Raw genomic sequence first — 20,728 nt, forward strand, 5'->3', positions numbered from 1 at the left:
CCTTTCGAAACTGTGCTTTTCGGTGTACTGGTTAAAAACCTAACGCTGGTATTGCCTTTGAAATTTTCGTACTTGGTCTCTTCGCTCGTGTTCAGTTTAGTACATCCCATAGAATCATAATTTGTATTAAATTTAATTTTCCTTTCTACATTAAACGCAGTATGATTATTTTCTTCTCCACCGATACCAGTATTTTTTGAAACAATCTTATTAAATATACTTCTCTCGCAGCCAAACGGAGCCTTATACTTTTTATCATATTGTTTACAACTACACACGTGCTCTAACTGGACATCTTCAACTTTATTTCTAGTTTTATCAGACGTAGAAGAACAGGAACAGTCTTTCAAAATATTTTTCTGCACAGTTTCTTCATTATTTTTCGATCTCGTAGGAACTTTATCTCCGTACAGTCTCTCCAAGTCATTTTCTAATTTCGTTATCGGATAAGTCTCCCACGCTGCAGCTTTGAAATACCTCAAGTGATCTCCACTCTCTTTTTCACTTTTACCATCATCTGGTACAATTTTATCAACAATGTTCGAGCCTTCCGCAAACTTTTCGCAGAAAATTCTTGCAGCTGGAGTCCTTACGTTGTCATCCGAATAAGCCAACCTCTTCCTAATCAGTTCGATAGGATCTTTACTGACATTTGGCGTTTCGGAATATTTAAAACTATACGGTGGTGATTCGCTGCTAACGTAAGGACTCTTTCGACTGTTAGATGAGGTCAGCGCCTCTGACATCGAATCGAGTGTCTTCGCTGCGTTGACTTGTTCGCACCTTCTCCGAGGCGTACAAAGAATTGATCTGATATTTTCAGTATCCTGCACTACGATTTTACTCTCATTCTGACTGCCATCCCTCGACGCACTGTTATACTGAGTCGATTTCACAGTGCAATCCGACCGTAGTATTATATTTATACAAGGAACATCTCTGTAAACTTCGTTCGCCGTTCGCAACTTGTTACTCGCAGGATTCTGCTCTTCGCTCTGCAAAGATCTGTTGACCGATGGACGTTAAACAACATACTCTTATATAACCACATTTAAGTCTACGTTAAAACTGTCTGGTGTCGAGTTTAAGGACCTGTAAATAAAAAAAAAAGATCCTTTTTGCAAATTGTTTTCTACGGCATGCTATTTTGCTAGACTGTTATCGTATTGACTTGTTTTTACACTTATTAATTTTTTATTTGGAATAATTGAGATCACATCGATTTGGGATGTAGGACTGTGTTCGAACTGAATCTAGACGAAACCGTTACAATTATTGTTAAGTCGTACAAGCTCTATTTATCGAAACTCTGAGCGTTTATTTGTTAGGAATTTTCTGCTTCGCGGTAACAGCTTGGTTGTTCGACGGTGGAACCTTTTTCAGTGGCGAACACTTGCAATCCAATGGAAAGGAGTGTCGCACAGGTATTTGTGTATAGGAGTAATTGGGAGTCACGGTGTACGGTATCTTCGGCCAGACTTTTTGCCTGGCAGGTTCAATTTTGTTTGTTAGCGTTGAGACACCAGTGGACACAATGTTACAGAAGTGGAGGACACGGCGAAATAGAAATATCAAAGTTATGGATGCAAATTTTATGATTGCATCGATAGAAATTTCTGTTTAATGACAACAGGGCTATGCAGCTAATTCCTGAAGTTGCAACCAAAAACAATAAAAAGATTTCGATATATGTATAATATAGTTCTTCAAGAAAACTATTCTATAGTACTTGAAAAAATCCTCCTCTGCACGGGTTTAAAATTTTAGTTTATAGCCGTTCTTTTGCGAAAACAATTTGGGGTCTCCATTTCTGTGCTAGGTCAGTTATTAGCCTACTCAAGTAGGTTTACCTGGACACTACATCATTGGAGTCATTACTGAGTCTGTTAGCAGGAGGCAGATATGCTATTTGTTTGAGGGCATCTTCATGGGATTCGGGTAGTCTAAGTAAATCAGTGATTCTCAAGATCATATTCCATCCACTGAACACACTGGCTAAGTCATTTAACTGTACCACCTGAATGTACTCGTAACGTTACGAGTGAACTCAGGTGGCACGATTACGCGACTCACCCAGTATTTACACGTATAAATACATATGTTTAAATAAACTGTGTACATTACCTCCGACTCTCTTCGTTCTGTCTAGCGCGATCAAACCTCTCGTTCGTCATCTGTCTACGAAGCTCGCTGATCTGTTTGCAGTATTCGGCAGCCTGAGTTTGGTATTGTCGAAGCTTCATAGACTCCGAGGATCTGCAACGTAGAATAAAAAATGCAATAAAAAGTACATCGAACTACGCAGCGATTGGATATACATAACTCTTTCTTACAATTTGCTTTGGAGCTCGGACAGTTTTGTTCTCAATCTGGACATCTCGTTCTGCAGTTCTTGATTATTAGCTTGTACTTCGATGGACTCCTGTCTGGCTTGATCCAGAAGAATTTCAAGGCGTTCTACAGACGCGCGATCCCTGTTCATTTGATCCTGGATTATCGTCTGCTCGGCTTTCAGTTTAGCTATTTGCATGTCGTACTGAAAGAACAAGTATTTCACGAAAAATAGACTCACTCCGTTTATACTTATACATAATTTTCTCTTCATTTACTTGCTCTTTAAGCGAATCTTTGTCGTCCAACTGGTGCATAAGCGTGTCCTTCTGCTGATCCAGCTTCATACAGAGATCCCTAACAGCGGTTAGATCAGACTCTGCTCTCTGTCTTTGATCTCCGTGCTGGCGTAGCTGAGTTTCCATGCTGGCGACATTCTGAGTCAGCTCGCTGATCTGAGGAACAGAGTCGATAAAAATCAACGCACTCTTCATAAATTATCAATATCATCAGCAACCTGCCTGTGTCTCGTAGCCACTTATCAGACTCTCTTTATCAGCCAACTGCCTTTCCAAATCCATCATGCGATCTCTGGCTGTCTGAAGCGCTCCTCTTGCTTCCGCTGCCTCAGATTCCAAGCTGTGATTGTTATTCTCCAAGACTGACGCTTCCAAACTCAGGCTTCTGAAGTGGTTCAGCATCTCTGTTCTCTCGTTCTCCTGCGAAGCGCATCGTTCATAATTAAGCTGTACAACAAAATTCTCGTTTTCATCAATTCTTCAACGATGGCAAAATAAATTTAATTTTATCCAACAAAGAGTGGTTCAGCATCTCTGTTCTCTGATTCTCCTGTGAAGCTCATCGTTCACAATTAAGCTGTACAACAAAATTCTCGTTTTTATCCATTCTTCAATGATGGCAAAATAAATTTGACTTTGTCCAACATCAAAGAAACACTTAAATGTTGAATGAATCGAGAACGAATGGATTCTCACCTTCCTGTTCAGGAGTTCTTCAGCTCTGCGCACCTCGCTGACGTAAGTCTGCAGCTGCCTCTTCAAGTCGAAGGACTCGGCTCTCGACGCCTCAAATTCGCGTTGCAGATTCCTCATCTCGCAGGTACACGCTGCCAAATCGTCCTGGATCCTGCGATTCTCTTGTATAGCGTTCTCGCGGTCACGAGTCGTCGTCTGCAACTGACGTTGAACATTTTCTACCTCCAACTGCATCGACCTCATCTGCCTCTCTTGCTCTGCGGCTTGCCCGATAGTCAAACTGTCGACGTGCAATCAAAAATTAGGATTCTGCCACCGATGTTCATGCATTTAGCATATTTTATCTTTATATTAATAAACTTCTTAACGACTATGTGTTACAAAACACAGTTCTTCAACGAATCTACAGTTCAAACGAAAACATCAACCACGGCTGCAACATCGTACTATTAATATTTATAATCGACGCCTACTCGATTACGCGAATCGCATGGTTATCCCTTGTGGCGTAAGCCACGTTCTCGAAAGAGGACAAGGGCACGTTGGGTTTTATTCGGCGACGAATTAGGCGGCTATCGAGCCGAACTTGCTTAATCCTTCTTCGAAAACACGTCAACGTAGCCAGATTTCGTTTAGCTTGCGGATCACGTAACGATCGGGGTACAATTTTATTAGGGGCTAAATGCTGAATACGTGAGCACAAGGTGGAATCGGATAGAAAGCTGTCGCGGGATGTTCAAGTTGAACTTCTTACTGAATCGAGACAGACAATGTTGTTTAATGCACTATCATCTCGCCAGTGAACCAGTGAAATTTGAAGGAAATTTAATGCTCTTTTCAAAAATGAAAAGGAAAAGTTCGTAGGACCCATAATTTTTGAGTTATAGGCGAAATACCAAAAACAGGTAACAAAAATCGTGGTTTTTTCCCCCTCCCCGAGTTAGCACAGGGTCCTCGAGGTCGCAAAAACTCAGATTCGACTCCCCAGAGTACCCCCAAATGACGTGCCAAAATTTCATTAAGTTCGGAATACTTTCCAGGTAAAAGTACCTGGCGACTGGACTAGGATGTTGAAGTTGGACTTCTTATTGAATCAAGACAGACAATGTTGTTTAATGCTATCATCTCTGTGCTTGTTCACAATGTCGACATTTCAAAAAATCTTGGCATTCCAGAAAATTGTCAGAACTAACTGTCAACTGCAATACGCTGCCGATCGCGAAACTGGTTCAAACGATTTCCCGTCAACTCCGGGGGATCCTCTTTTCACTTTCATACGCGCGGAGGCAAGAACGATGAAGAAGAGACAGGACCGATAATGAGCATCGAAGGGAAGAAGCTGCCATCGCGGCGCGCGGCGCCGAGGAAGGACGACCAGCTAAGAGAAAGTAGTCGTCGTCTGTTCGACGTGTGTGTTTGCTCGTAAACGGACTTTTTTTCTTTTTCCATTTCATACGGCGCGGCGTTACCGGTTATGTAATCAATGACAGCGTAATCGAGGGACGAGGAGGATCGATATATGTACTACCGCAGCAGGGGAACGTCTCGCGGTATTCTCCAGTATTCTCCGAATTGTCACTCTCGATTTTCACGGGAATTCATTTTAGAAACAAGACACTGTCGCATCTCTTCAGATCTTCGACCAATTTACTCTTGGAGTTATAAAAATATCATCGATACACTGCGGATTTTATGACAGTTTATGACAAAAAATGGCTACATGTAATTTAAAGCACTGGCCATGTTGAAAACATTTAAAAACATCAAAGTATTGGTTTCGGTTTGATAAGATAATGCGAGCATTTTTTATTTCGCATAAAAATCGGCAGCCTAATCATCGATGATCTTTCCATGCAGCAATTTTTTGAACATCGGAATACATTTTACGTCTGGTCATTAACATTGTCCCCGAGGCAAGACAATGTTAACGCTCGATCGGAAGTCAGAACTGTGTCACGGCTCCGGCGAGAACTGTGCCTGTTTAGAATGAAATGCGTGAGATTGCGCAACTAATTAATAACTAGCATCGCTGATACCTTTCTGTCACGCGATCAAGTGTAATTATTATGTATGAGTGCGATGGCCTCAGATGTTTGTAAACAGAAGATAGGTATCTATCTTCTATCTTTCCCTTTGCTTGTTTCGCTGTGACAAACTAACAGTGAATATTTTTGCGTGGGTGTCTAAAACATCGTAAAAATACATGCCAATTAACGAGAGCGGAAGAAGAAGAAGAAGAAGAAGCAGGTGGCTGAAATCTTGGTAATGGTTTTCTGGGAGTTAGTGTTCAGAGAGAGAGATTTTCCTGATGTTGATATGATTGAAAACGCGGAAGATCCGGAGGCATCTTACGCACGCGGCAACCGTGAACACACTGTCCGCGTGAAAATCAGTTTATCTCGCTTCGTTCCTCGGCGATATCCGTGTGTCTCTTTCTCCGTTTCCCCGTGGAATTTGCACAAGTAGAAGGAAAGTTGAACCCGTCTGCGACGCTAGAGCGCGAGAGGAACAAGCGAGTCTGATAGAAAGTGTTATAGAAACTGCGGGTTTGGGTTGGGCAAAATGCTTCTACCGGGTCGCAGGCTAATCTGCATTAGCGATCGTTCTCAGGCACACGTTACGAATTCTTTCGAACCCTTCCCAATCGCTTACGAATGCAATTACGTCCAATAGTCTAAAACAAATTATCGAATATACTAAAATCACGAAGGCAAGTCTTCCTATTTGTTGAATAACTGTTACGATTTTCGCACTAGCGTTGTACAAAAAATCGTAAATGTAGCTTATACGTGTACGAAAAAATGTGCAAAGTATACCTTCGAGTACGAGGCTCAAAGAAATCAATAAAACGGTCGAGATTCGGCTTCCGCAAACCCGGTAGCCGATAAAACAGCAGAAAAAAGCTGTATGATTTACGAGGTTCTCACATGCCAGTAGGTTTAACCCATGAAACGATCGCGGAAGTTCACGCGATATCCCATTTCCCCGGGCTCTTAATTGCACAGGCTGGAGAGTTCACTAATTTCCCTGCTGAGCAACACAGCGCTTTCATAATAATCGAGGATCGACGGTTTCCATCGTCGCGTCGATTCGTACGGGTTGCGCGCACGATGCAACACCGACCGATTGTGAGAGAAAAGGAATTCCGAGGAAACGTAGATACATCGCGCAAATAAAAGAACCCCAGCGCGATGTGCTCGATCATAATTGATTCGGATTAAAGAAGCGAGCGCGCATCCGTCAGCACTTTCTACGGAATGCGAAAGTTCGAAAAACTTCTGCTGCTCGATCGTTGCGTAATGTTACGATTCCTCGCGAATTTTTCGGACCTAGATCCTAATCGATCTTCGCGCTCGAATACCGGAGAATTATAGTCTTTAATTCGTGCAGATTTGATTGCTGTTTTCCAGATTGTTCAGAGGATTTTGACACCTGTGTGCTCCGTATCCGGCTCGAAGCGTCTCGATCACCGCGATCGCGGATCTAAGGATCGAGAGAGAGAGAGAGCAGAAGGATGCTGTCGCAACAGCCGATCCGCAATAGGGCATGAAACCATGCCGAACAAGTTCGCTAACACAATTCGGAACGATTACACTCGCGGATACATTCGTCGATGGATTTCCTTGAACATTCCCATTTGCGAAAGAATTTCGCAGCAGCGCGGTAAGAACGATCACTATACTTTCATCGACGACGGGATGACCTCCGGAAGGTTGACGCGGTCATGATCGCACCTCGTGGCGTCGCGTCGCGACGCCGCGCCGCGCCGGTCCCTCGTGACGGCACAATGTTGCGTCACTTTTGAGGAGAGGTCGCAGGCTATGCTTCGAAACCAGTTGAATTCCGACGAATATATGTGAATCGTGTGAAACTTCTTCTGGTGAAACATCCAGCAAAAGATTTCTCTGTTGTCTCTTTCGTCTGGTCTACGATCGTTTGAATTATTTGCAACAACGAAGGTCGTCGCACGTCCGCTCAACATGTAACACTTTCGTTCTCGTTCATCCCGTGGAATCCGTACGCGAAGCCGAAACCTCTCGTGACTGCAATCGTGTCCTCGAGGACCTCGAATTCCTTTCGGAGAACTTATGAAAGCGTTGCTGCAATCGACTTTGGTCCTTGGACCACATTTCACCGTGCGTCACCTGGTTTATCCATTTTGATTCACCGTCGCCGTTTAATCGGTCGCATAACATCAGATTATATGATAACATTCTTTTTTATAGAATTGCCTTATACGATACTTGCGAGTGATGCGAGCATGGTATTGTTCCAAGGTTGTCTGTATACAAATGTGAACTTCTGTCCATGTTTGTCGATGTCAAAGCGAGGCCTCCCTTATCCGTGTGCCGTTCACATTTACCGTTAGAGGTAAAGGGCATTGCACGGTTCCAGGGTTCCACGGTTCCTCGAAACCTCGCTGCGACGCACAGTGGGACCTTTCGTCCAAATCGGAGACAAAATCAAAGAAAAGTCTCGAAATTTTCAAGTGCTTTGTAAATTCGATAATTGTACAATAAAATGTACAATAATGATAAGACTCTCTATTAGTCGAACATTAGTGGTTTTATAGTAAATTTGAAGTTACAACGAGCAGAGCAAACTTGCAGAAGCATAACCGAGGTATGATCCAACACGAAGAACGCCGGCTTTTACATAATCGAAGAAACCATAATCCTCCTAACTTCCCCCAATTTTCCCAAGGCTCGACTCGGAACCGCGAAAAAAAGGAAGGAAGGAAAGCGAACCGGGGGATTGATTCGCTCGTTGTCACGGGGGCGGTTAGGTAACTGAAGCGACAGCATGAAGCCGCTTAGGCGAAGTCTTCGGCACGGTGCGGTGGTTTCACTGTTTCAGTTTTCAGTGTTCAGTTCGAACACGACTCTCGTGCGGATAAGGTCGCTTATGGTCGCGTGTGCGGCCGATGCGCGTGATGTCGAGGAACGATTTCAAGAAAAGGACCCTGTGAATTATCCTTGGAGTGTTGTATCTGTGATGTGACAATTGTTTTGGTTTGTTTCGTCCTTGTGCTCTTTGACGAGAGTGTCGCCATGGAAATCACGTGGTAAGTTTATCAAAATTGATATTATTCATTCTAACTGATCCATTGGATTGAAACGAAAAGTTCAGTTACAATTGCGCCCGTGATCACGTAATTCAAATTCAACTCTCAGCAACCCAATTTAAATCGACCCAATTCAACTTTCAATCATTATATTTAAATACCTACCCCCCCCCCCAATCCTCTTAAGGGGTTACGCCACTCCGAGGCGGCCGAAATGACATCAAAGTTTACCAAGTTTTTTCTACGAAACTATGAGTGTGACAATTATTTTATCATTGTATATGGTCAGGGCATACATTAAAGAATATACTGTGAAAATTTCATAGAAAAATATTTAAAAATGGCCGAGTCATCCGTTGTCCTGCAGTACTCCTCCGTCAGGACGCGCGCGAACGGTGTAACGGATTGTGATGCCCACGATTATTAGAAACTAAAAAACTCATGATTTTATTGTTCCTTGATAAAATATCTATCGCGAAGCATAGGGATTTCAAGAAAAATCCATTTTTGTACACATGCGAGGAAAGTGAAAATGGACATTCAATTTTTACCAACAAAATCAAACTTGAAACGATTATTATAAACAGTTGGGATATCGTATCAAGAAAATCCTGTGCTTCGCGGTAGATAACGTTATTAGAATTATGTGTATCAAATTTGAAGTAAATCGGACGTATAGTTTCCGAGATATTTGTTACACCAATCGTAAAAATGTAGTTTCGAGATAAACGCAAAAGAAGGAGAAGTGTGAACTTCTAAGCACTGTAACTTCGCTATTTTTGGGATTTGTTGCATCTACCATGGCTCAAATTATTCCCTGAACTATAAATTAACCCTTAGCACTCGAATGGCGACTCTGAGGCGCCACTAAAAGTTATTGTGCCATTATTCGAAATATTGTTTACGTTATTAAATATTGATAATTACTAAATCCATCAAATTTAAAAAATCATAGAGAATGGAAATATTATTATGGAAATATTCTTGGTTGGAAGAAATGTTTAATTTTCGACTTCAAATATCTTCGAGTGCAAAGGGTTAAAGGAAAATTAAAAAAGAAAATCGTTTTTTCTTAAATCTCAGGGTGGCGTAACCCGTTAAATACTCAGAATCATCGACGTGATAGAATAAATTCCTCGAGCATCAATCGGAAGACAGAGTTGCACAATGACAATGACTAACATCGGAAAGGTCGTTCCGTTTCACCGGCAGAAATGTCACGGCGTGATCTTTACGGATATTGTCTTCATAAAGACCAGGGAAGATCAATCTGATCTTTCCTCTCTCTTTATATGTATGCATATGATACATACAGGGAATCCTCGAAGAAGTAAGCTACTTTTAAGAAGAAAGGGATCGGCTGTCGGCGTCGGCCGTCGGCCGAGCGGTTTCAACAAAAGAGGGGTCTACGAAACGTTTGCTCTAAATTGTAACATAACAGGACTGACTCGAATGACATAACGCCGGCGATTTTTATCGTGTATTACGCGGCCAGCATTGCGCAACCACTCGTAAAAACTGAGAGAGGGAATCTGGACGTGAAAGAAAACACGAAATATTGAATGCGTTGTCGCGGAAAGTAGTACACGGAAGAGGGGGAGAGGGGCGGGGATGCGAATTACTATCAAGAGCGACGAACCTGTTCGAACACCCTGATCAAAATAAACAGAACAATTTCGGGGCACCTGGTTCCGTCGTAACATTCGCTCCATTCGCTAAAAAATTTGCTATGATCACGTGAAACCACGATTCGTGGTTCACCCTGTATAGTCTGTTTATGCGATGTTAATAAAAGAGCATCATACCTGTACCGTCTGTCACCATTGCGACGTGAACAGCAATGCGAACAAGCTTTCACGGAATCCATGGTTCCCATAAAACTATACTGCAGATTTTCGTGATTTCATGTACGTGAAATATGAATATGAAAACTAAAATAACGGTGATAGCAACAGAATTTTGTGATGAGACAAGAACGTTTATTCAACTTCGATCTTCGATATTTAGCTAGATTTTCAAATTTGATTTTGCACAAAAATCCACAGTCTATAAACGACACTAACACCACCCACACACGAAGAATTTTGTACGGAATGCAAACGTGCCATCCGCTACCTTTATTGCTAACTCTGTTGCCATGACTACGAGTTTAAGGCGCCCTCTTGTTTCACGCTAAACCAAATTCTAAATGCACAATTTCAAATAGATACACAGAGACCGTTTCACCAGCGGTTTATTATTATTTATTTCTATACTAGGGGGGGGGGGGGAGTTGTTGCTCGCGAGCTTCGCGAGTAGGGTTTCAAACTACATTAAGCTGTCAAACGACATTTGCGAATGTAACGAAATAAATTGTAATCGAAATTAACTAACTGGCGAATGTTTATGTTTATAATGTCGATAATACAAACAAACGTCGATAATGTAAATTTCTATTGAAATATTGATTAAAAACTACGACGTTCGTTTTTTGTTGTATTGAAAGATGATTCTAAAAGCACACTTTTAGTTTTTCCCGAATTTTCCATTTTTCCGTGATACTTTTCCAATTTTTCTTATCCTATAACCTAGTTCGGACTAATACGAACATTTTAAAAAAAGAATTAGCCAAATCGGTCCAGCCGTTCTCAAGTGATGCGGTTACCAACGAACAGCATTTGATTTTTGTTTATATATAGAAGATAGAAGATAGATAATTGAAATACTCTTTGGTTGTAAATACTGGTTGGTTTCATTTGACAACGAGCGGTACACTGTTTTTTCTAAATTCTAACAATTCTAAAAATTTCCAAGCATGTATGTAGTTCGCATGAGCAATTGATCGATATTCATTTCTGCGAAGATCGCGGATTAAATCGGAAACGTGAAAGCAGTGACACAATCATCGCTCCCGGTAGCCAGAATAATTAGATGATTGTGCAACGGGCAATTAGTTCGAGAACACCCGCGTTAAAGGAGACGATAACGAGGACCCCTAGCGTGTGTCTGTGGCCATGCTCCTATGAATAATCCAGGTTCCAGTTTGAACAAAGGTCTACTTTTACTTCTCGTGTGCCCAGGCGGCCACAATAAAGCAATTTCCCGGGAAGTAGGAACAAGCGAGCACACACCTGTTACCTGTTCTACCTGTTGTAATCCCGTGCGAGCGCCTCGCTTATTATCGGAGGCAGTCGCCGATGAAATCGCGTTATCGTAATCGTCGCGATCACTTTCCGCGAATGTACAATTTTTACAAAAAAAGTGAAACCTCAAATTGGAGCATTGCTCTTCTTAAGGGTGTGTTCGCGTCTGATCCGTGAACTTTAGAAAAATTAATGTTCGGGCGTTTTCTAGTATGAGGATTGTTCGACATGCGTGCAAAAGGGTTTCTCCGAATTCGTAGAATTAGTTTAGTTGTTTGAACAATGTAAAAATATCAATCACGTTTTCAGTCTTTTTGATTTTCATCTGAAGTCGCGTGGTCGTCGTTGCTCTCACTTTTGATTCGAGTGAACCGGTTACACTGGTCCGCGACAGCGAGCGACAATAATTGCAACCGGAAGGGGAAGCGCGACATTCCGCGAATCGCGAAATAGTCCTCCATAACGGCACGCGACCTCCTCTCTATCATCTCGTCCGAGACGAAACGGCACCCGGCAATTTACTTCTCGTTACAGCAACAAGAAAAAGAAATGTGAACGATGATTGATGACTGATCCGCGTCACTTTATGCAACTTCCCATTCTCATTGATTATTTAACGAACGCTACGATAATTGACAATTTATATTGCAACTTAAAAAAATGTTCCTCGTATGGAACATTTTAGTACATTTATAAAAATACAGAGACGTTATTCTCAGTCAATTAAAATGATTTATACAAGAAATAAATCTTTGTGTAGCTTCGTTTCCATGCAAATAATCATTATATAATCGTAATAATATTATTTTCCATGGCTTATAGCTCGTGTACCCTAAGAATGGTTAAACGGAGCTAATTTTGTCGAGCAAACTTCGCGTATCTAACTGGAGCAACAGTCGAAAAAGTGTAATTAATAAAACGATAGCGAGGGATCCATGAAACTAGTTCTACAACTGCAATGGGAAAGTCTTGGAGGAAAGCTTGCCGGAGCAAGCTGTTGTGTTCGAATTTAGATGCCAAGGTTCTCTACATCCTGTAATCGTTTCCTTGAGGTTGAAAGGAGGAACATGTTCAGCCTTGTTAACAAATGTTTCTACCCGGCTATACATATATAGCTTTAGTACCTCGTGAATACACGTAACAAAAAATTAGCAACACATTCTCCTTCGACTTACAAGCTTTAAAACATTTTGTCAAAATGATTCCGTGAAGGGTTCTCCATAGGATCTGAAAAGAACTACCAACGAAAAGTGTTCGTCGACAAGCTCATATAAAAAAAAAAATCATTCGCTAAAAAATACTCTATTAAATGGTCTCTACAATTATTTCTTGTAGGGCTGTTACTTTTCCGAAGCTTCGACTCTTCGAAGATTCGAAGGAACGAAGGGAACCTCGAGGTGCACGAAATTTCAAAGTCTTCGAAACGTATGAAGTTGTAACTTGTGAGTTTCGTACCATGTCACGATTTTTGATAAATAAAAATGCGCGTGACACTGAACTTTCCGTTTGGACTTTTCGTAATTACATTAAATTTAGAAAATTGCATTCTATTAATAAATTTCTGGATCATATTATCACGAGTATACTTAAAAAATAATACTTTGCAAACAAAATTTTAATGAGTTTTAACATGTTCGTAAAAATTGAACAGAATTTTGACAGAATATAAATGCAACCACACAGTTATACAAAATATATGTATATTCTCATCGCCTTTGTAGCTTCGAAACTTCGATTCTGATCACCTTCGAAGTTTCTGAAATCGAAGCTTCCAAATTCGAAGCTTCGAAGCTTCAAAATCTTCGACCTTCGAAGGAAAGTAACAGCCCTAATTTCTTGTATTCCCTACACTCTACACGAAAGATGCTCGGTATCCAAGAAACATTGAAGTGAAAAATCTCTTGCTGCAATTGGAAAGTAGGTTCGATAAGAAAATTGCTAGTTCCGAAAGAATGCAAGGATGCATTTAATAATGGAAGACACACGATCTCTGATAGCGTACACCGGATATACACAGCGTTCGGGTGACCGTCAACTTAGAATGCTCGGAGTCAATGGAAAAGAAACGAAGAAAGAGGAAAGTGTTTTTGCTTTCAGTTTGCAAGTGGTGAGGTAGTCGCGCGGGATGGTATTCTCATTTGACATGCGTGTCGTCATTCCGAGCCCTGCCGCCAGGGACAATGCCATTGCCATAGCGAAACAGTGAAAGTATGGTCATTTCATTTCTGTTCTTGCTCCTCCCTGTCGTTCTCTCGATCTTGACACACGCGTTGTGTACTGTTAGAAAATTTCCTATCGTAATTTTCACTCTCGTCGTATTCCTCTGTCGAACTCTGCATCGACTGTTGCCTGCAAACATGACTATAAATTACAAATCTGGTACAGTATAGATTGAACAACTTTTGCATTTATAAATTGTAAGACCGTCGATTAGCTATAGCCTCGACTCCAGCTAATTCTAATTAACACAAACGTGTTTCAGCGCCTTGAAGACTCTGCTGGTGGTCAGTTGGTTCCTATCACTGAACGTCAAGTCGGCGATCATGCCTCCACCATGGGCAGATCCCTCGAGCAATCCCTGTGCTGCCCAACCACGTGGCTGGCAATTGTTATTTTGGCCGGCGGATGGAAAGTGTTACAAAATATTCCAGGCAGGTGCTGCATTTCTCTTTCCAGAGAGACTGTGTGCTCTCTTGGTAACTCCTCTTTCTCACAATTGTAACAGACTATACACTTCTACACTCTGTTGAAGAAGAAATTTGCGTTTCGGTGGCATATCGAGTTACAGAAAAAGCATATGTTTCAGATCGATTTCCTTTTGGTGATATAGTAAAAAAAGTATTGTTTCAATACAGATTGGACCTCCGTGTCCAGAGACGATGGAGCTAGGACCCGCTGCGGGAGGGGGTGGAACCGTGGTAGAGTGCAGGTGTCCACCTGGAACTGCACAGTCACCCAGAGACGCGCTCTGTCACCTGATATACACGAAGGCGTCGTGCCCGAAGGGCCAGTTTTTTGCACCAGTGCCAGAGACCTCCGGAAAATCTAGGTAGCGTAATGAAATGGCCTTGTGAATGACCTTATCCACACTATAAGGCTAGAATAACCGTATCTGGTATCTTACAGCCCAGAATAATCATTGAAAAGCAATATTTTTTGATACAGGTGGGGCGTCTGCCGTGATCCAGAGCCGTGTCCAGAAAAGGGCGAAGTATACTGGCCCAGAGAAGACAAGTGTTACCCAAAGTTCAGCAGAGGACCGTGTCCGAAGGGTGAACTTCTCACTACGAACGAGGATGGCCTAACAGTGTGCTCCTGCTCCGCGACAGGAGAACTCGGCAGGTATCACTGGCCAGGCAATGTAGGAGGCTGCCACGAACACTACACTAAAGGCCCATGCGCAGAACCTGGCGAACTGTTTCTGCCAGGCGGGGCATGCGGTTGCAACCATGAGCTACCTCATTATCACAAGCTGACTGGGATGTGCTACCAATTGGGTAAGACAAATCACGTTCTCATGGAGTACTGTTACGCACAAACCGATCATCCAATTGACAAATCCCGTCGACAGGTGGTACCGGTCCGTGTCCGAAGGGTCACCACTTCGTCGTAGCGAGCACACCGGCCAGCGAAGATACAATTCGAGCCCAATGCATATGCAAGCCCAACCATGTGCTCTACACAGATGGATTCTGTTATAGAATGTACACTAGAGGACCCTGCGAACACGGTCAGATGTTGACAGACTCGACGACTTGCGTGCCAGTGCCCTGCAAGCGAGGAAGACTCTACTTCCCAGAGGAGAAGACGTGTTACAAGGTGGGAACCAGAGGACCGTGCCCAAGCAGACAAATAGTTTTGTACGATCACACTGTGAGACCTTCCATCGATGGAATCAGCTACAACGGTATCTGCGGCTGCACCAATGCACTCAGGGGCTCCGAGAAATGCTTCGAAGACGCGACGGACAGCTGCGAGTCCACGCCAGGAACGGTACTGATGAACAAAACTTGTTACAAACTGTACACGCAAGGTCCATGCACCGCAGGGGAATGGTTGGTACCGAAGAGGATACCGAAGCCGACTTTGTGGAACAAAGAGGAGTCTGAACTGAAAGCTAGATGCGAGTGCAGGCCCGGATACAAAAGGGTCACGGACAGTTTGGAAGTGTCTGAGTTAGAGAGCAACAGCCTCCTGTCGCCGGGCGGTTGCCAGCCACCGGCTGTCAGTTTGGCGAAGTTCCTTAACGAGAACGTCAAGTCGGCGAACTTCTAAAGACTGCTTTCGTGCCTGCGAATACGTGTAAATAGAAGTGTACAAATACTGTGCGCGCGAGACACTTCTCTACGTTCGAGTATCATTCCTATTTATTTTAGTGCGTGTGTTTTCTAATGCACTGTTTATGATAAAGTTGGTTAATCATTAGAGCAAGAAAGAATATTCTATTCGATTCCTATTTCTTGCAATCGAGGCAGACAATTTTTATCTTGCATAAAAATCCGCCGTCTAATTATTTATTATATGTAGGTTTATGTAAATATTTGATAAACGATAAATGAATGAAACGATGGTACTCACTCGTTCTTGCGTTGCAGCTCGTGGATCTGAGCTTCGCTTCCTTGGACCTCTTGATCCTTCATCATCATTTCCCTCTCCAACGCGGCTATTCTTTCCGTTTTCCCGTCCAGTACCATCTAAAAACGATCATTCGATTTTATAATAAAGCCTAATGCGATCAACTGAAAATTAACGTTATTTTGTGAATCAATTTTTTGGAATTATGGAGATAATCCGAGGAATCTGAAAAAGGTACACATTAATAATCGTAATAAGACGCAACTACGTGATTGCCTGAATGAAGTATTAGTAAGTTAGCAAACATTTATTACTTACTAGCAACTGATCCTTTTCGTGATCCAGATGCGTCATATTCGTCTTCAAATGATTAATTTCCTGCTGCAGATCCCTTATTTGATGTTCCAGCTGCAACTGCTGTCGCTCCATTGTTCTACTGCGTTCCAACGCTTTATTCAATTCGGACTTCGATTGAGCGAATTGGTTCTGACTGTCGCCCAGTGCCTGGTCGGTCTGGTCTTGCAACGCCCTGACACATGTACATTGATCTGTGTCAATTTACATCAAAGTAAATCAATCGTAGATACTAGCTATAACGCTGTTACCGACAAACACTAAAAATTGTACCAAATAGGAGCTGAATAATCAGCTGAAATTAACAGATATTTTTCAATTCGTTTCCATTGTATAATAGTACAAGTTGCTTTGAAATGCATCTCTGATGGCTTCATAAATAATTAAAATACCTAAGTTGAAAATACTGGCTACGTTGAGTGGATAGTTCTTGCTTGGTTCGCTTCAGCTCTTCTCGAAGGTCCTCCAACTGATCTTCTAATCCATTTACGGTTGCTTTTCGTGCTCCTTGTGTCAGCAGAAGCTCCTGTCGTTCTTTTTCTATCTGCTTCAAACGAGTTTCCACTTCGGACAGATTTTCTCTCAAACGACGCTGCTCGGACGTGTGTGCCTCTGCTGCTATCTGATCACAAAATAATATAATACACAGAATGTTAATGTAATTCGAGCACTAGAGAATTAAATGAAAATGTTTAATAATTACCTTTAATCTTTCCCGCAATGCATTGCGTTCCTCTATCAATCGTTCAATGTCCGCTCGGGCCATGTCCCGTTCGTGTTCTAAACGTTCAATAATTCCCTAAAAATATTATTTTATTATACATTGTATACCTTACTATCGCTATTTATTAATTCTTTACCTTGGCTTTGTTCGAGTCCTTGGAAGTAGGAGGAGAACAATTGCACGAAACTCCGCGTTTGCATGCACTGCAGGGCCGATGTTTGTGATCGGTTTTATAATTTTGCAATCGCGCCTCCAAATTGTTTTTCTCTCGAAACAGCTCATTCTTTTCTCGCTGTAATTCGTCCAGTGCAGTTTCCTTCTCGCTCAATTGGTGCTTTAACTCACGAATTCTTGTCCACAGATCGTCCTAATTTTAATCAAGAAAAAGTTTGAAAGAAGTTACGAAACGCAATAAGGAAAATTTAAGTCTCACATGATCTTTCTCCATCGTTTTATTAGGATGATCTTTCACGTTGTTGTACTCATTCTTGTAAAAGTCCCTTTCTCTCCTCAGCTTTTCAACTCCTTGTTCCAACTGCAATCGTTTTTAAATGCGTAAGTATTTTCTATCGACTTGTATTGAATTGATTTATATTCAAATTCATATCGTACATTGCTTAATCGAGCTTCTTTCTCGGCTAATTGTTTGCGTATGCTTTCGTATTCGACACCGTTAATAATAGCATCCCTTTTTCTATACATCTCTTCAAAATCCATTCCGTTTTGACCTACCAAGAAAAGATGTTTCTGTATCATTCGAAAAATTGTTATTTATTTAATACCATACCTCTATTGTAATCGTTCTTCCTCCCTTTTTCTTGAACCATTCTTGAAGAAACTCGGTCATCAGTTTGGAACGTCTCCTTCGAATGCATTTGTTCTTTCAATAATTTATTGCTATACTCTAACTGAATAATATCTTGTCTTTGCCTCTCGTTTTCTCTGCACAGTCTTTCTATCTCATCATTCAAGTTCTTTTCTGTGAAATCGGTTATGAATCGGTTATCTTATCGTTTTAAGTTCTTTTCTGTGAAATCGGTTATGAAACGTTCGTGAAACACAATAATATCGATGTTACATTAAAAAAGTAATTCTTTTCAGTATATAACCAAAGAAATAAATTTGAATAATAATGAATAAAAATTAAGCCTAGCGTAAACTGCAGATTGTCAATAAAAATCTCGTATACCGATCACTGTTAGTTCATTTATCCGATCTACTATACGCTTCTTCTCGTCCAGCGTGGATTCCAAATTTCTTTGGATATTACGTTTCTCCAATCTGCAAGCTTCGAGGTCTGCTCTCAACTCTTGCACGTCTCTGCGTTCCACAGTCAGTTCACCTTCCAGGACATGCACCTGGGTCATCAGATCTTGCAGCTTTTGCTAAATGAAAATAAAATGGAACAGGACGTGCCAGCGTTACATAAAGATAGAACGTCAGCTTTGCAAAATTACCTGGAGCTTAGAAACCTTCTCGTTGTTTTCTTTAACTGCAGTATTGCAGTCCGCTTCCACAGCTAAAGCAATGTGATCTATGTCCCTCAATTCCTTTTCTAGTTCTTCATTTCGGTCCGCAAGCTTCAGTGCTTGCGTCATGGCATCGTGTTGTTTGTTTAAAGCTTCTGGAGAAGATAGGTCATTGTCAAAACAGCTATTAACTCCACAAATCTTGTCATTTTTCGTTTTACCTTTCAATTGTTGTTCCAGCTCTGATTTTTCTTGCTGAAGAATTTTTAATTTATGAAGATCTACGTTATCAGCAGACTTTATGAAATTATTTTCGATCTTCTTACAGAAACAATCTTTTGAAACCGCAGAGTACGGTCTGCCACCCTCTAATAACTTTTTCAATCGCAAGACCTCTTTCTCCTTCGCAGTTAACTGCAGAAATAGTTGAATATAAATATACATACTGTGATATCTTTGTTACTTTTACGAATACAAATAAACATGGAAAAGTGAGATGTACGTGGAATATCGTACATACGTACAATATTTCTGTATCCCCACTCCGTTACAAGCGAATTGCATGCAAGAAGATAAATTTTTTCCCGGGTCATGCAAACATAAATATGAATAGTATACCTGGCTCTCTAACGTTTGCACATTGTCAGACTGTAATAAGAGTTCCCCCTTTAGTTTCATTACCTCGTGAGTCAGACAATTCATTTTATGGTCTGCCATACTCAATAAATCAACAGTTTTCGGTTCTACTATGCTCAAACTTGGTAAAGGAGTGGCTTTGGTCCCAGTTTTCGGTAACGGATCGCTTTCTAAAACTGCTCTTCGAAGAGGATAACAGGGACGCTTCTTAGAAGCTGCAAACCATCAATAAATTACATAGAACTTCGATAAAGTACGCGCATATGTTGAAACATATATAAGAAGAATATTTACCTAGCCCAACGTTACTAATCGTCGGCTTCAAACACTTCCCTTGCAACTCCAGAATCTTTTTAGACTTTCTAGAAGATTCCGTCTCCAGCTCTTTGATTCTGTGTAAATTCCGAGAAGACGCCAATTGGAGATCGTTGCATTCGCGCTCCAACTTGTGTATCTCTTTTTTGAGGTCTTTGATCAGCTTCTGATGACTCTCCTTTGCCTTCGACAGATCCAAGTGAAGACGGTTGCATTCTTCGACCAACCTGGCGTTGTCACATTTATAAGGATCTATCGCAGATTGCAGCCGAGAGTGTGCCTGAATTGAAACGGAACGTAACAAATTACATGGAAATATCTTAAATTTACGTGCAATTCGTTTCACGTCGCTACACGAAGATATCTATAAGGTGCTTTTCATGAACTCGTTGGCAGAATATTGATAGTATTTGTTTTTCATATAAAGGGTGATCTATACACAAGTAGCATTTCTTTTACTTGAATTCGTTGATGTATGGAAACAACTGGTCACACAAAGTTATTTACACGTACCTCGATATTATCCTGCGCAATGCTCTTAAAGTATTTCAGGCTTTCCGTCGTCTGAAGAAGATCGGCCAACAATTTTTCTATCAACGGCAATGCATCCAAGGTTACAGAATGCTTGTATCCCAAGCTATCCAAATGCTTGCGAACAGTTCTATACCTAACTGCCACATTGTAATCGTTTTCCGAGCTCATTTTCATTAAATGTATAATTAATATCGCTTCTACTATTCTCTAAATATGTATTACTTGCCGATTGGTTCGTTAACGATCCATTTTAAATAAAATCGATACTATCACGAACGTGTTTGATAATAATTTTAATGTACAATCGATAGAAATGTTTAAAATATATATTACATTTACGCAGTCATCACTATAACCAAATTGCTAAATACAATGGTGTTTCGAATTTCGTCAAGATAACTTATCTGTCACAGTTGTTGCTTCTCTTGTGAAGATCATTTTCTGTTTATTATGCAGGCACATTTTTTTATTATACTCGAACAGAACACTGTCAATTACATATTGTACTCCCGCTTCAACAATAGACGCGCTCGCGTCTATATAGCGATAGCGCAAACATTATTCAAAAATGCTGCCAACGTTAGAAAGATTAACTGACTTGCGTCGTG

General features: G+C 41.3%; 2 protein-coding genes across 4 annotated transcripts; one reads left to right on the forward strand and one right to left on the reverse strand.

Annotated features, from left to right (window-relative positions):
* Nucleotides 1-951: 951 nt before the first annotated feature.
* LOC143217320 (uncharacterized) lies at nucleotides 952-20,637 on the reverse strand. Of its 2 annotated transcripts, none has more exons than XM_076441472.1 (20): nucleotides 20,100-20,637; nucleotides 19,566-19,866; nucleotides 19,254-19,486; nucleotides 18,857-19,049; nucleotides 18,624-18,787; nucleotides 18,356-18,551; nucleotides 17,954-18,145; nucleotides 17,779-17,894; nucleotides 17,600-17,701; nucleotides 17,303-17,533; nucleotides 17,146-17,241; nucleotides 16,835-17,064; nucleotides 16,407-16,617; nucleotides 16,092-16,207; nucleotides 3,327-3,606; nucleotides 2,853-3,050; nucleotides 2,610-2,786; nucleotides 2,334-2,536; nucleotides 2,125-2,256; nucleotides 952-1,092 (listed from the first exon to the last, which is right to left on the reverse strand). In XM_076441472.1, exons 1-20 carry the CDS (start codon nucleotides 20,292-20,294, stop codon nucleotides 1,038-1,040), a joined length of 3,621 nt encoding a protein of 1,206 aa, XP_076297587.1. In that variant the 5' UTR covers nucleotides 20,295-20,637; the 3' UTR covers nucleotides 952-1,037. The 2 variants fall into 2 exon arrangements, with proteins under 2 accessions (XP_076297587.1, XP_076297578.1); XM_076441463.1 differs by having other exon boundaries at nucleotides 18,624-18,790; nucleotides 20,100-20,635.
* LOC143217554 (uncharacterized) lies at nucleotides 8,109-17,022 on the forward strand. 2 transcript variants are annotated; one of them, XM_076441949.1, is made up of 5 exons: nucleotides 8,109-8,391; nucleotides 13,996-14,164; nucleotides 14,369-14,562; nucleotides 14,679-15,010; nucleotides 15,085-17,022. In XM_076441949.1, the coding sequence occupies exons 1-5, from the start codon at nucleotides 8,378-8,380 to the stop codon at nucleotides 15,786-15,788; spliced, it is 1,413 nt and encodes a 470-aa protein (XP_076298064.1). In that variant the 5' UTR covers nucleotides 8,109-8,377; the 3' UTR covers nucleotides 15,789-17,022. The 2 variants fall into 2 exon arrangements, with proteins under 2 accessions (XP_076298064.1, XP_076298074.1); XM_076441959.1 differs by lacking the exon at nucleotides 8,109-8,391 and adding an exon at nucleotides 10,730-13,892.
* Nucleotides 20,638-20,728: the final 91 nt, after the last annotated feature.

The sequence above is a fragment of the Lasioglossum baleicum genome, chromosome 2, assembly GCF_051020765.1.
Source record: "Lasioglossum baleicum chromosome 2, iyLasBale1, whole genome shotgun sequence".
Lineage (NCBI taxonomy): Eukaryota > Metazoa > Arthropoda > Insecta > Hymenoptera > Halictidae > Lasioglossum > Lasioglossum baleicum.